The sequence below is a fragment of the Myxine glutinosa genome, chromosome 1, assembly GCF_964187855.1.
Source record: "Myxine glutinosa chromosome 1, kmMyxGlut1.1, whole genome shotgun sequence".
NCBI classification, from domain to species: Eukaryota; Metazoa; Chordata; class Myxini; order Myxiniformes; family Myxinidae; genus Myxine; species Myxine glutinosa.
In genome coordinates this window covers 121,220,686-121,237,329 of record NC_136261.1, presented here as the reverse complement: position 1 = coordinate 121,237,329, position 16,644 = coordinate 121,220,686, and the positions used below count along the sequence as shown (strand labels likewise).

General features: G+C 46.1%; 1 protein-coding gene across 1 annotated transcript in view; it reads right to left on the bottom strand.

Moving 5' to 3' along the window:
- The window catches only part of LOC137427916 (paired box protein Pax-6-like), a 152,726-nt gene extending 136,379 nt beyond the window's left edge, over positions 1-16,347 (bottom strand). The window contains exons 1-3 of the mRNA XM_078776596.1: positions 16,119-16,347; positions 15,405-15,620; positions 14,702-14,870 (exon numbers count right to left, since the gene is read on the bottom strand). Of these exons, the coding sequence (XP_078632722.1) occupies positions 14,702-14,816 (115 nt within the window). The 5' untranslated portion in view covers positions 14,817-14,870; positions 15,405-15,620; positions 16,119-16,347. The remainder of the gene's footprint in view (positions 1-14,701; positions 14,871-15,404; positions 15,621-16,118) is intronic.
- Positions 16,348-16,644: the final 297 nt, after the last annotated feature.

Here is a 16,644-nt window from a genome sequence, read left to right as displayed (position 1 = left end):
TAAAAGATGCCCCAAAACCAAATTGCTTTAAAATGTGAAACAAACACTCATGATTAACAGAGTCAAAAGCCTTTTCTTGGTCAATAAAAAAGAGACCGGTATGTTGTGGTTGAAATGCACACACATCCCACAGGTCTTGTACCAAAAAAATGTTATCGTGCATAGATCTGTGCATAACACAGTACGATTGATCCTGATGTATAACTGTGCTTAAAACAGTCTTTTCACGGTTAGCTAGCACTTTGGCAAAAATCTTGTAATCTGTGCAGAGAAGAGAAATTGGGCACCAGTTCTGTATCAATTGCAGGTCGTTTTTCTTAGGGATAAGGCAAACAACTGCACGTCGACAACTAAGGGGTAACAATCCCTCACGCAGGCTGTATAAAAACACTGAGTGCAAAGTAGGACCAAGCATGTCCCAAAAGGTTTTATAAAATTCAGCTGGTAGCCCATCAAAACCAGGAGCCTTATGATCAGCAAGGTCATCTAGCGCAATTTTAAGTTCACCGAGAGTAATGTTCTCATCCAAGACATGCCGCTGATGCTCATCTATCTGCGGTAAATTGGTCGTAATATTCTGCATTGCAGGCACATCATTCGGCTTAAAGGAAAACACATTCTCAAAGTAAGACCGAACAAAATGAACAATCTCCGTATTATCACTAAAAATATGCCCATCACGAGCCCGAAGACTAAGCATTTTCTGGCTCGCATTGGTCGTCTTCTCAAACTTAAAGAAATCTTTACAGCATGTGTCTGACGACAGTAAACCATTCACTCTCAGCCTGACTAAGGCACCCATACCATTTTGTTGAATTAATTCCTTAAGCAGAGTTTGTTTTTCAAAGAGGAGTTGACACCGTATTTCATCACGAAGGACCTCAGCACCTTCCTGCAATCGTAGAATTTTTGTTTCAAGGCATCAATACATAATTGTTTACTTTGAGAACAATTGGTTTTGTATTGCCGACAGAAAACACGGATCTGCGCTTTAGCATAGTCCCACCACTGACAGAGATTTAGGAAACGATGTTGGAAATACACAACCTTGTCCCAAAAAACCACAAAGGATGATTTAAAGAAAGGATCGCTAAGAAGTGAGGTGTTAAAAGACCAATACAAGGTGCGGCGTTTGAAACGAGGAAAAGAAAAACACAGTTTTACCAAAGAATGATCAGAGAAACCAGAAGGGACAATAGCCGTATATGTCACAAGATTGATAGCAGAGTTAGGAATATAAAATTTATCAAGACGAGCAAGTGAAAGATGATTTAGTAAAACCCGACACCAGCTAAATTGCTGCAGGTTTGGGTGTTGTTGCCGCCATACATCGTTGAGGTCATGCCGTGAAATTATATTGGAAAGAGGCCTACTTGAAACTGGATGTGGCTCTGCACTGTTCCTATCTAAAGTTGGGTTTAAAGTACAGTTAAAGTCACCCCCTAAGCACAACAACGTATCAGAAGAGAGGTGTCTCAGGAAATTAAAGGACTGATTAAAAAAAGTTCCTCTATCTGTACTAACGCTTGGAGCATAGACGTTAACAAACATAAATCGTTGCTGATTGTATTCAAACTCTACAGAGGCCAGATAGCCTGGTACGATTTCCTTAAAGATAGGGGGGGGGGGGGGGGACAAATGTTTACTGACAAAAAAAAGCAATACCCGCACTCACAGAATCTGTATTACTAAAAAACCAAGTGCCAATCAGCTGTTGCTGCCAATCAGCCATGCAGTCTGCAGTGGCACGAGTTTCTTGCAATAAAAGTACATCAATCTTTTCCCTCCTGGCTAATTGCACAGTCTGGGACCTACTGTCTGGTCTGGACTGCGCCCACCATTAATGTTCAAACTTTCTATGTTCATGAAAACATAGGCAGCAACACAGCCATTACAAGTTTAATTCTTTCCCTTTCCTTGCTGTGACAAGGTACCTCTTCAGTCTTTTCAGTGATTGATCAGAAATATGAAGGGCCGCAGATTGTTGTACAACTTCCTGAGCCCCACTAATGAAGGCGTGGGTGTCAACGAAGAAATCGCAAATTTTCACGTGCCTTTTACGGTAAGTTTTTTGTAGGAAATCTATGATTTCAGCAGGAGGGACAGAGTCTCCAGGGACATGCTCCGATGAGAAGTCGGCCTCACCATCACTCAGTGAGGCAACGGAAGAACCCCCATCAGTCACAATCATTGCATTGAGAGTCCATTGCCGAAGCAACAGGCTCATCAATGCGACAATCTGAGACTTCAGCACTATCACCCTGCTGACCATGAGCTTGACAAGGCTCAGCTGCCTCAATGGAGGATTCGATCACAGATGGATCACTATTTCCTACACACTCACCACTCCCCACAGAGAGAGGGGTGACACAATCAACACAAGCTTCAGCAAGGGACACACATGGAGGCTCAACCTCACATGGAGGTTTACCCTCAGAACACCGGAGAGACTCAGGTGCTGTCTGGCCAACACATAAATTTTCAGCATTTATCACATTACCCTCAAAAGATTCTGAAGGCAGAGGAGGCTGAGGGATTACCTCAACTGGAGGCAACTGCTGAGGAGGAGGAGGTTGCGCTCCAGCATTACCTTCACTAACCACTTGAGCGAAGGTTGGAGGACCGGCCAAGACCTTATTATCAGGCTCGTTGAGGTCGCTAGAAGGTGGGAGGGTTCTTTTCCTGGTTCTCTGTTTGTCTACAATGGGGTTTGCATTAGCACCACCCATATTGTTTACATCATCGACAGCGATCTCAGTAGAGCCCTGCTGTTCATCACCATTCAGGCTAGTGACTCTACCTGTGGACTTGTTACGGATTCGTCACTTCCGTTGTTGTGATTTGCCTCCACTGTAAGCATTTTTGATTCCATGTACTATTAGTGTTGTCGTTTAAGTGAGATAGAGATTACTGTTTTCAGAAGGTAAAAAAGTTAATGTTTTACAAGAAATAGGAAACCAGATCGGGAACCGGACGACGAGGGAGAAGAAGAGGAAGAGAAGGCGGAGCGAGTGAGTCGGGGAAGAAGCCTAGCTGCTTCGAGGTCTGGAGTGAACGATTGGTGAACGAGAGTCACGAGTGAACTATGGGTTTCCCAGGAAAGGGATTCCTGCGACAGAGTTGTTATCGCTGTGACAGATCCACCTGCTTGTCAGGTTTTGCGGTTGATTCCGACGAGAATCATCATAGTACCGTTACGCCTCGAGAACGGGCCGTCGGCAATTTTGACTTGTGTGCTTTGCGCTTCGCTCAAGGTTTTTCACTTCCCTTCAAACCATTTTCACCGCATTCAGACGCTAATCTGGTGTGTGTGTGCAACGTTGCTTTTGAGTTGGAAATCTGCGGTTCGCCGAGTGGGAACCGTGGAACGTCCATACCCGAGGGTGTGATTTCATAGTCCTCTTGAGGGCGCCTTTACGCAGCATTGGCAATGGGACTGTGACTGTCATCTGAACAGGATTCTGGTCTCGATTAGACATTGTTCTGATGATCACTGGAGCGGATCGACTTTGGCTGGATGCCGGAATAGAGACATTGGGGAATGTTCTTCTTTTCGCTCACTTAAAGCACAGTGAGTTATATTGTACGAACCTGATGGTACCATCATAGGAAATATATATTGGTTGTACAATTGATTACTATTGTTTTTGTGTTGTTATTCTTGTGTGATCTTAATACAGTATTTGTTTGTTGGTAACAATTGGTGTGGTTTCACCATTGATCTTTGACACAGAATAAAACATCTTTATGCCGTGACTCCTCTCGGGGCTCGGAGATACACCGTGACCAGGGGGTTTGGGGAGGAGCACGTAACAGAAATTGGGGGCTCGTCTTTGCTGACAAAATTCCCAAAACTCGTCCGGGATAGAATTCCCTAACATCCTCATCCGGGATTAAAGTCCCTAACACTCGTCCGGGATAGAATTCCCGAACATCCTCGTCCGGGATTAAATTCCCTAACATTCATCCAGGATAGAATTCCCTAACATTCCCAAAATTCCCAAATTTGGAATTTTTTGTGTGAAGGTTAACAGGTGTTAACTGATAGTCACCATGGTGTTTGACGCAGAAAAGTTTGCGGCGTCCCCTAATGAGGCACAGTTCGATGTGTTAAAAAAATCGGAACTCTTGATATTGGCCAGACATTTTAACTTGGAGGTCCGAGTTAATATGAAGAAAGCAGAGATGCAGATATTGGTGGTAGAATCTCTGGTGGGACAAGGAACATGGAAAGAGGTAGCCTTGGATTGGTTACCCGAGGAAAAAGAAAATGTGGAGCTCCGGAAAATGGAGATGCAACTGCAGAGCCAGGAAAGGTTAAAAGCAGAGGAAAGGAGAACTGAAAAAGAACTCGAGGAAAGAAGAGCAGAGGAAAGAGCAGAGGAAAGGAGAGCTGAAGAAGAAAGAAGAGCAGAGGAAAGAGCAGAGGAAAGGAGAGCCGAAAGGGAGTTAAAGGAACGTGACATGGAGTATCAGAAGGAACTTAAACTCAAGGAGCTGGAATTCATGGGAGAACGGAGAGAAGTAGTATCCATGCCGGCTAGTTCGACAACTAGTCAGAACACTTGGGATGTTGGTAGGCATGTGAGGCGAGTTCCACCCTTCAATGAAAAGGAGGTAGCCAAGTTTTTTTTACACTTTGAGAAAGTGGCTCAAATGCTAAAATGGCCTGTGGGGTCCTGGACTATGTTTGTGCAAAGTGTTCTGGTGGGTAAAGCTCAAGATATCTATTCGGCTTTACCGATTGACCAATGTGCAGATTATGAGAAAGTGAAGAAAGCCATTCTCAAAGCCTATGAATTGGTCCCTGAAGCTTACCGGCAAAAATTCAGGAATGCCAGGAAGAGGGAGAGTGAGACCCATGTGGAGTTTGCCAGAATGAAGGAAACCATGTTTGAACGGTGGTGTGACTCGAAGGGGATTGGGAAAGACTTCAACCTGTTGCGACAATTGATCTTGGTGGAGGAATTCAAATAGTGTGTCCACGCGGAGATTAAAGTCCATCTGGATGAAAAGAAAGTACCAGAGTTGTATGAGGCAGCAACCGTGGCAGATGACTATGCCTTGACACACAGGATGGGGTTCCAGAAACCTAACTTTCCGCCTATAGTTAGCCAGGGGAGTTATGGTAAATCAGGGGCGGAGAACAAATATTCAAGGAGGCGGCCTAGAGATGACTATGGGGACAAATCTGATACCGCGACTTTTAGGGATCAGAAGACTACAGTTCCAAGACAGACTTATCTTCTGGGGGGGCCGAGGCAGACCTCGAGTTTTTTCTCCGGGCCTAGTTGCGCTTTTTGCAAGAAACATGGGCATTTGATGTCCCAATGTTACGCCCTGAAAAGGAAAAATCAGGACCGGAGTCAGACTAGTACAACTCCGAATGCATTGGCAAATGCGAGAAATCATCCTTGGAGGACAGTGCCTTGTGAAGGTTCCCATGCCAAAGTTACGGCATCACAGAACGACCTTGTTCAAGGGGGTTACAAACCTTTTATTTCAGAGGGGTTTGTGTCACTGGATGGAGACTTAACGAACCAGAGACCTGTTAGGGTATTGAGGGACACAGGAGCACATCAATCTTTGATGCTTGAGGGCATTTTGCCATTGTCAGAGAAGACGGCAACTGGTGTTCGTGTTCTTTTACAGGGGGTTGGTGGCTATGTTAAAGCTCCATTCATGTCATCCATTTGAAGTTTGATTTGGTGTCAGGACTGGTCACCGTAGGTTTACAAGCCACTCTTCCTGTAGAGGGAATCTCTTTTATTGTCGGGAATGATTTGGCCGGTGGTCGAGTTTTTGGTAACCCAATGTTGATTGAAAAGCCCAGTATGGAAAATAACACCGCACAGCTAGAGCAGGAGAATCCGGGTATCTTTCCATCTTGTACAGTGACTCGTGCTATGGGTTGGAAGCGCTCTGAAGAGAAGGAGAAGGAAGGCGATGTGGAATTGGGTTCCTTGGAGGTATTGGAGGAAAATTCTGAAAGAGGTAAGGAAAAGGTGGCATCTGGAACCAAACAGGAAATGGAGTGTCCGTCGGAGACATCTGGGAGCGAGGTTGAGGAAACGGTGCTGGTCCGAAAGAGACTTGTTGAAGAACAACACGGAGATTCGGAGATCCGGAGTTTAATTGGTAAAGCCGTCACAGAGGAAGAGGCTATGAAGATACCTGTTGGTTACTTCATGAAAGGGAAAATACTCATGAGAAAATGGAGACCACTGCAGGTGCCAGCAAACAATGAGTGGAAAGTTCATCACCAAATTGTGGTGCCACCGCCGTACCGGAAGGAGATATTGAGTTTGGTGCATGAGACACCTTTGGCCGGGCACCTTGGAGTGAACAAGACCTGTGACAGAATATTGGTCCATTTTTTCTGGCCAGGATTGCGACGTGATGTGGCGGATTTCTGTAAATCTTGCCATTCTTGCCAGCTGGTGGGAAAACCTAATCAGAAAGTCCCATCCGCACCTTTAAAATCCACTCCAGCTTTTGAAGAGCCATTCAACCGTGTCATTATTGACTGTGTAGGCCCTTTACCTAAAACTAAGGCTGGACATCAGTATTTGTTGACCATCATGTGCGCTTCCACAAGGTTCCCAGAGGCAGTGCCTCTTAGAAAAATTACTGCGGCAGTTATTGCGAAGGCCTTGATTAAATTTTTCACTTTGGTTGGCCTACCTAAGGTCATCCAGTCTGATTAGGGTTCCAATTTCATGTCAACACTTTTTCAGCAAGTGGTACACCTGTTGGGAGTGGAGCAAGCAAGATCAAGTACTTACCATCCCGAAAGCCAAGGGGCCTTGGAAAGGTTTCATCAGACATTGAAGAATATGATCAGAACGTATTGTTTTGAATGTGACAAGGATTGGGATGAAGGAATACCCTTATTGTTGTTTGCTGTGAGGGAATCTGTCCAGGAGTCATTGGGGTTCAGACCTTTTGAACTTGTGTTTGGACACGCAGTGTGAGGACCGTTGAAATTGGTGAAAGAACAGTGGCTACAGGAGGAGTCACAGTCAACAGTGGTGGAGTATGTGTCAACGGTTAGGCACAGACTGGCAAAGGCTTGTGATGTTGCGAGAAGAAACTTGAAAGTGACACAGGATAAAATGAAAGTGAGACATGACGAGAAATCTCAGATAAGAAATTTCAGTCCTGAGGACCGAGTGTTAGTGTTGCTTCCTGTTCCAGGTCAGCCACTACAGGCTAGATATTTTGGTCCCTATGGAATCGAAAGGAGGGTTCATGAAACAGATTACGTGGTGACAACTCCCGATCGACGGAAAAAGCGGCAGCTGTGTCATGTCAACCGTCTGAAGAAATATTATGAGAGGAAGCCTGTGGAAGAAATGGTTCCTGTCTCACCTGTCGTGCCTGTAGTCGGGGTGCAAGAGAATCCAGAGGTTGAGGCCGGTGTGAAGTTTGATAACTTTGATGACCAGGCTTGTCCCAGATTGACGAACGCGGAAGTGTTGAGTCACTTAGATGAGAAATTAGGTCATTTGACAAGGGAACAACAAGGACAACTATCCCGCCTAATTTTTGAATTTGCACATTTGTTCACAGATGTACCTGGTCGTACTGACCTGGTATATCATGATATTGAGGTGGGGGAAGCCACTCCTGTGGAGCAACAACCCTATCGGATGAACCCTGTGAAGATGGAGTATCCTCGGAAGGAGATTCAGTATATGTTGGAGAATGACATCATCGAACCAAGCAGCAGTGAATGGAGCTCACCATGTGTGTTGGTTCCAAAACCCGATGGCAGTTTTCACTGTTGTACGGATTTAAAACGGGTTAATGCAGTGACCAAGACCGACTCATATCCCATCCCGAGGATTGATGACTGTATTGATAGAATAGGCCCAGCTAAATTTGTAACTAAATTTGACTTGCTGAAAGGGTATTGGCAGATTCCTCTTACTGATAGAGCCAAGGAAATCTCGGCTTTAGGGTTGACCAACAATGGTCAACATTCAACCCAACACCAAATGGGTTGAATCAGTACAAGGTTCTTCCCTTCAGATTAAAAAATGGGCCTGCTACATTTCAACGGCTGATTAATAAGCTTATTGCAGACCTTGAGGGGGTGGAGGCTTATCTGGATGATGTCATCATCCACACTATGACCATGGAAGAATGGAAGATCATATTAAACAAATTCAGGCATTTTTCAAGAAACTGACCGAGGCAGGGTTGACCATCAACTTATCTAAGAGTGAGTTTGTAAAGGCACAAGTGGTGTTCCTTGGCCATATAGTAGGTCAGGGTCAGGTGCAATCGGTGACAGCCAAGATAGAAGCCATTGATCGCTTCCAAGTTCCAAAAGGGAAGAAGGAGCTTATGAGATTCTTGGGTATGGCTTGTTGGTACCGGCGGTTCTGCAGGAATTTTTCTGATGTGGTAGCCCCTTTAATGAATTTGCTGAGGAAAGAGACCAAGTTTGTTTGGGATGACAAATGTCAGGCTGCCTTTGCCCACGTCAAAGCAATATTAATGAGCTCTCCTGTCTGAGCAGGCCCGGATTTTCAAGCACCTTTCAAGTTGTCCATTGATGCAAGTGATGCGGGGGCTGGGGCAGTTCTATTACAGGAAGATGAGGATGGAGTGGGTCACCCGGTGTGCTACTACTCCAAAAAGTTTGACAAACATCAGGCAAATTATGCCACTGTGGAAAAAGAGACCCTTGCTCTCCTGCTAACGCTTCAGCATTATGAGGTGTATCTGGGAACTACTACCTTTCCTATTAAAGTCTTCACTGATCACAACCCCTTAACCTTCATTCAAAAAATGAAAAATAAAAACCAGAGGTTGATGAGATGGAGTTTGGCTTTGCAGGAGGTCAACTTGGAAATTGAGCATGTAAAGGGCAGGGACAATGTCATTGCTGATGCTTTGTCCAGAGTGAACTAACTTTGGAAATCTCTGCAGGTTGTTTGGAAGTTATTTTGCTTTATTTTGGGGAATATTAATTATTGTTGCTCACGTGAATTGATAATTTGGGTGTGAGTTTTACTTTTGTTTGTTAAAAGAGTTTTTGCCTGCAAAGAAAGTTTTCACTATGTTCAAACTTTCTTTCTTGAGGGGGGGAAGTGTTACGGATTCGTCACTTCTGTTGTTGTGGTTTTCATCTGCTGTAAACATTGTGATTCCATGTACTATTAGTGTTGTCGTTTAAGTGAGATAGAGATTACTGGTTCCAGAAGGTAAAAAGTTAATGTTTCAAAAGAAACAGGAAACCGGATCGGGAACCGGACGACGAGGGAGAAGAAGAGGAAGAAAAGGCAGAGCGAGTGAGTCGGGGAAGAAGCCTAGCTGCTTCGAGGTCTGGAGCAAACGATTGGTGAAAGAGAGTCACGAGTGAACTTTGGGTTTCCCAGGAAAGGGATTCCTGCGACAGAGTTGTTATCGCTGTGACAGATCCACCTGCATGTCAGGTTTTGCGGTTGATTCCGACAAGAATCATCGTAGTGCCGTTACACCTCGAGAACGGGCTGTCGGCCATTTTGACTCACGCGCTTTGCGCTTCGCTCAAGGTTTTTCACTTCGCTTCAAACCATTTTGCCCGCATTCAGACGCTAATCTGGTGTGTGTGTGTGCACGTAGCTTTTGAGTTGGAAATCTGTGGTTCGCCGAGTGGGAGCCGTGGAACGTCCATACCCGAGGGTGTGATTTCCCAGTCGCCTTGAGGGCGCCTTTATGCAGCTTTGGCAGCAGGACTGTGACTGTCATCCGAACGGGATTCTGGTCTCGATTAGACATCGTTCTGACGATCGCTGGAGCGGATCGACTTTGGTTGGATGCCGGAATAGAGACATTGGGGAATGTTCTTCTTTTCGCTCACTTGGAGCACAGTGAGTTATATTGTACAAACCTGATGGTACCATCATAGGAAATATATATTGGTTGTACAATTGATTACTATTGTTTTTGTGTTGTTATTCTTGTGTGATCTTAATACAGTATTTGTTTGTTGGTAACAATTGGTGTGTTTTCACCATTGATCTTTGACACAGAATAACACATCTTTCTGCCCTGACTCCTCTCGGGGCTCGGAGGTACACCATGACCAGGGGGTTTGGGGAGGAGCACGTAATAATTGAGAGTCCATTGCCTAAGCAACAGGCTCATCAACACGACAATCTGAGACTTCAGCACTATCACCCTGCTGACCATGAGCTTGACAAGGCTCAGCTGCCTCAATGGAGGATTCGATCACAGACGGATCACTATTTCCTACACACTCACCACTCCGCACAGAGGGAGGGGTGGCACAATCAACACAAGCTTCAGCAAGGGACACACACGGAGGCTCAACCTCACATGGAGGTTTACCCTCAGAACACCGGAAAGACTCAGGTGCTGTCTGGCCAACACATAAATTTTCAGCATTTATCACATTACCCTCAAAAGATTCTGAAGGCAGAGGAGGCTGAGGGATTACCTCAACTGGAGGCAACCCCTGAGGAGGAGGAGGTTGCGCTCCACCATTACCTTCACTAACCACTTTAGCGAAGGTTGGAGGACCGGCCAAGACCTTATTATCAGGCTCGTTGAGGTCGCTAGAAGGTGGGAGGGTTCTTTTCCTGGTTCTCTGTTTGTCTACAATGGGGTTTGCATTAGCATCACCCATATTGTTTACATCAACGACAACGATCTCAGTAGAGCCCTGCTGTTCATCACCATTCAGGCTAGTGACTCTATCTGTGGACTTTTTCAGGCACGAGTCTTTTAAATGACCATATTGACCACACTCAAAACAAAATAGAGACTCTGTGGAGACAAAGACCCGATAAGTGTGACCTTCGACCTTGAAGGGCAATACCACATTTAAAGAGGTTACACCACACGGCAAAATCATATAAACGAAACGACGAAAGGACATGATGTGTTTTAAACGGCTATTTTTTCCTCGTATAGGAACCATAGTAACTGAAGAGACGACAGAACCAAGTTTGTTTAGTTCAGTAACAAGGTCTTTGTTCTTAAGGAATGGAGGAGCATTAGAGAGAGAAACCCGAACTGCCGGCGTGTCGAGTGGACATACCTGAACAAACACGTTGGGAGCAAAGAAAAGCCCGTGCTCGACTATTTGAGCAACCATGGGCACTGTGGAAACAAAGATTACCACGCGTTTATTCATGCGAGAAGCCGCTTTTACATTATCCAAACCGATTATCTCTCCGACGGCAAGGATAATGGCCTCGACATCGATTCCCAACAGAGGTGAACAAACTAACCCGTGCTTCCGGGTTAGCGCTTCAAGAGACATGTAATGAGAGCTATCCACCATCGTTTCCACGCTTAACAAAGGATAAATGTATAAAGGGTTAATGAAGCCAAAAGGCTCCAGTAAACAAACGAAAAATAAAAATATTTACGTAAAAAGAAACGGAAAAAGGTATTATGATTTGTAACACGAAGCGAAAAAAAACCGAAGAGGGAACCGCCCTAACGGGGAACCTTCACCGGTCTCACCACGTGTGCTCTCTCACTCTCAAGAGGGGGGAAGGGATGATTACGTGGAAGGGTGATACACAAAGACGGCACAAAGGTGAGAAGAGGTAAGGGGAGGGTAAAGATACAAACCACGAGCATGGAGCAACAATGCCAAAACACGAGCAGACGCTATGACACCGCACCCAACGCACCGACAGCCGACAGGTGGCGACAGAGAGAGAGAGAGAGAGAGAGAGAGAGAGAGAGAGAGAGAGACCAGAGAGAGCGAGAGAGAGACAGAGACAGAGAGAGGGAGAGGGAGCAGAGAGAGAGACAGAGAGAGGGAGCAGAGAGAGAGAGGGAGCAGAGAGAGAGTGCAGAGAGAGAGAGCACAGAGAGCGCAGAGAGAGACAGCGTGCAGAGAGAGAGAGCGCAGAGAGAGAGAAAGCGCAGAGTGAGAGAGAGAGAGACCAAGAGAGAGCGAGAGAGACAGAGACAGAGAGAGAGGGAGGGTGAGCAGAGAGAGAGAGGGAGCAGAGAGAGAGGGAGCAGAGAGAGGGAGCAGAGAGAGGGAGCAGAGAGAGGGAGCAGAGAGAGAGAGAGCGCAGAGAGAGAGAGAGCACAGAGAGAAAGTGCAGAGGCAGAGAGAGAGCGCAGAGAGAAAGAGCACAGAGAGAGCGCAGAGAGAGAGAGCAGAGAGAGAGCGAGAGAGAAAGAGAGCAGAGAGAGCAGAGAGAGAGCAGAGAGAGAGCAGAGAAAGAGAGAGCAGAGAGAGAGATCATAGAGAGAGAGAGCAGAGAGCAGAGAGAGAGCAGAGAGCGAGAGAGTGAGAGAGTGAGTGAGAGGGTGAGAGTAGAAAGAGAGAGAGAGCAGAAAGAGAGAGAGAGAGCAAAGAGCGAGCAGAAAGAGAGAGAGTGAGAGCAGAGAGAGAGCAGAGAGAGCAGATAGAGCACAGAGAGAGCGAGAGCGTGCAAGCGAGGGAGAGAGGGAGACAGGGAGAGAGGAAGATAGGAGAGAGAGAGAGAGGAGAGAGAGAGGAGGGAGAGAGGGAGAGAGAGAAAGAGAGAGAGAGAGGGAAAGGTGTGAGAGAGAGGGAGGGAGGAAGAGAGGAAAAGCAGAGAGGGAGAGAGCACGCAGAGAGAGAGAGAGAGCAGAGAGAGAGCGAGAGAGAAAGAGAGCAGAGAGAGCAGAGAGAGAGAGCAGAGGAGAGAGAGCAGAGAGAGCAGACAAAGAGAGAGCAGATAGAGCAGAGAGAGAGAGCAGAGAGCAGAGAGACAGCAGATATCAGAGAGAGCAGAGAGAGTGAGAGAGTGAGTGAGAGAGTGAGAGTAGAAAGAGAGAGAGCAGAAAGAGAGAGAGAGAGCAATGAGAGAGCAGAAAGAGAGAGAGTGAGAGCAGAGAGAGAGAGAGAAGTAGGGAGAGCAGAGAAAGCACAGAGAGAGCGAGAGAGAGCGAGGAGAGGGAGAGAGGGAGACAGGGAGAGGGGAAGAGAGGAAGAGGGGAAGAGAGATAGGGAGAGAGGGAAAGAGAGAGAGAGGGAGAGAAAGAAAGAGAGAGAGGAGGGAAAAGGAGAGAGAGAGAGGGGGAGAGAGGAAGAAAGGAAGAGCAGAGAGGGAGGGGAGAGAGAGAGGGCTAGAGAGAGAGAGGGAGAGAGCAGAGAGAGCGTGAGAGAGCAGAGAGAGCGATAGAGCAGAGAGAGAGCGAGAGAGAGAAGAGAGAGAGTGAGAGAGAGAGCAGAGAGAGAGTGAGAGAGCAGAGAGAGTGAGAGAGCAGAGAGAGCAGAGAGGAAGCGAGAGAGAGCAAGAGAGAGAGTGCAGAGAGAGAGCAGAGAGAGCAGAAAGAGAGGGAGGGTGCAGAGAGAGTAGAAAGAGAGAGAGCAGAGAGAGCAGAAAGAGAGCAGAAAGAGAGAGAGCAGAGAGAGAGAGCAAGAGAGCAGAGAGAGAGCACAGAGAGAGTGAGAGTGAGAGAGAGAGCAGAGAGAGAGCAGAGGGAGTGAGAGAAGAGAGGGAAAGGGAGAGAGATAGAGAGATAGAGAGCAGAAAGAGAGAGAGGGAGAGCACAGAGAGAGAGCGAGAGTGAGAGCGAGAGAGAGAGAGCAGAGAGTGAGAGAGACCAGAGAAAGCAGAGAGAGAGCAGAAAGAGAGAGAGAGCAGAGAGAGCAGAAAGAGAGCAGAAAGAGAGAGAGTGCAGAGAGAGCAGAAAGAGAGCAGAAAGAGAGAGAGAGAGAGCAGAGAGAAAGCGAGAGAGCAGAGAGAGTGCAGAGAGAGAGAGAGAGAGAGACAGAGAGAGAGAGAGAGAGACAGAGAGAGAGAGAGAGAGAGAGCAGAGAAGGTAGAGAGAGAGTGAAAGAGAGCAGAGAGAGAGGGCAAGAGAGCAGAGAGAGAGCAGAGAGAGCGAGAGAGAGAGAGTGAGAGAGAGAGAGTGAGAGTGAGAGAGAGATAGAGAGAGCAGAGAGAGAGCAGAGAGAGCAGAGAGAGAGCAGAGAGAGCAGAGAGAGCAGAAAGAGAGCAGAGAGAGAGAGCAGAGAGAGCATAGAGAGAGAGCGCAAGAGAGAGAGAGAGAGCAGAGAGAGCGAGAGAGCAGAGGGAGAGAACAGAGAGAGAGAGCAGAGAGAGAGCAGAGAGAGAGAGAGAGAGCCGAGAGGGAGAGAAATGCGTGGAGCGATCCAAAGCGATTTTGTTGTTTCCACTGAAATGAGTGGCCAAGTGGACATAACTGGCAGAGACCGACGCATATATATATATATATATATATATATATATATGTGTGTGTGTGTGTGTGTGTGTGTGTGTGTGTGTGTGTGTGTGTGTGTGTGTGTGTGTGTGAGCGTACCTCCATAGAGAGAGCATTATTTTTGAAAAAGCACAATGTAGAATAATGTCTCAATGGTAGTTATAGAAATTATGTAATACCAGTGACTTACTGATATATATATATATATATATATATATATATATAATATATATATATACATATATATATATCTCAGTAAGTCACTGGTATTACATAATTTCTATAACTACCATTGAGACATTATTCTATATTGTGCTTTTTCAAAAATTGTTAACTTTTAACCTATCAATCAATCTTCAACTTCTATGTTAGACAACTGATCAACCATTGTATATATCACGCGTAGAATGGGGAGGGAGAAGAAGTGTTGATGGGGGAAGAAGGGAAGAAGTCAGAGCTGAAGCAACAAGTTGGTAGAAACAGAACGTGCGTGAGAATCATGGATAGTTCTTGTACTCACCTTGTATGCCTTGGCCGGTAATCGATGCGGTGGGATACCATCCAGGCCGGCCAACCCAGCCAGCCCCCTGCCCGTTTAGCATGCGGAGTTTATCGTACACCCCTTCGGCTCCCATGGGCTGTTGCTTTTCCGTCGCCAGGTTGCGTAGGACGCGATTTATGGAAGAAACCTTGGAGACCAAAGGACGGGAAAGAGCAAAGGTGAACTGCGAGGTCAGTTAGTGAAACAGGCACCAAGCTGTCCATATATTCCTTCAGAATTCGAACATTTTATATGCTTTGTATACAAATAAAACAATCTACTATTTAGCGGTGTTGAAAAATCGTGAACGCTTCCACGGCCAAGAACCAATCCTAAACAGGTGACCACTTAATCGCAAGGTATGTGGATATCCAATGAGCAGCCATGGGGATGAAGCAAGTGAGGGCAAAGCAACAAGGTTTTAACCAATCAACCACAGAGCCGCTCAGCATAAGTTAGTACAAAAGTTTATGTAAATACGTAAATGTAACTCCCAAAACACGCAATTTAACAAAAAATTAAAAAACAATTGCATTATTTTTACTTTTTATTCTGGATAATCAATCATCAGAAGCAAAAGGGTTTTCAAAGATGACACCGAAAAAGGGAAATGCGTAAATGCGCAAATCGATTGCGCCTTGTCCATCCCGGCATGGATATCACGAGACGATCGCTTACTTACGCTGGGAATGTTGTCGTTGGTGCAGGCCCCTTCGGACAGAAGTCGGTCCCGAATCTCCCACGCGAAGATCGACGGACACTCCCGTTTGAACTGCGCGATCTTCGTTACAACCTCCGGTGTGGCAACTCTGGGCTTGCTTCCGCCTATCGCCCGTGGTCGGATCGAGCCCGTCTCATAGTACCGGCCCAGAATCTTGCTCACACACCCGTTGGACACCTTGTAGGTTTCAGGGTAAACGCGACAGGTCGACCAAAGTCAATCCATATATATATATATATATATATATATATATATATATATATATATATATATATATATATATATATATATATATATATATATATATATATATATATATATATATATATATATACCATGTGCATACATGATGACATTGATGTGCGTCTATCCCCATGCGTGCGATTAAAGACCACGTTCTAATTAGAATTTTGTGATCAACTCTCCAACTTCCCTCTCAAACTTCAGTAATTATGCATACAACAGGTACAGGTGCATGCGCACAGGGCACGCGAGTTATCGCGTGTATCGACAATCTAGAATACCTACCTCGAGGTCCATTGCCAGACGACCTTGTCCGAACCGGTGGTTAGAGGAAACAAAACCCAGGAAAGTGCAGGTGTAAAAGGAGGTGGGGTTGTGGGGTGGGGGAGGGAGCGTTGCAGCAGAGTCGCTTTGGTGTTCCACTGGATTTACCTGCAGGATGCGGGAAATGTCGCAGGGACGCGCTCCGCTGTGCGCCAGTTCCACGATTTTCTGCCTCGTAGAGTCCGGCAGCGGACGTCCGTTCACGAACACGCCGCCCAGTTGGTTAACGCCGCTATGTCCTGTCAATGCGAGCGGCGACAGCAGCCCGCCCGTACAACGTCAGTTGCTGCAATCCCACCTCCACTCCCCTCCTGTCTACATCTCCCTGACCGTTCCGCTGCCCGCGGAAGAAAAGAAACAAACACGCTCAATTGAAAACTACAGTGCTACCGGTCTAAGCGACACTCTTGTAAACTCTAGAAGTCTAACTCATCACATGTTACATACATAGGAAGAAAAATAACGCATTTCCAATCGACGCCAATACCTTGACATTCTTACTGGATTTTACAACTCCTCCAAGCACACTCCATTGGAATCGCATTCCCAAATTATGCACACACCAAGACAAACAAACAATTTGCCAAAATGGGATTTACCGTCTCTCGCCCCAAATCCCTTCGAGCACAAAATC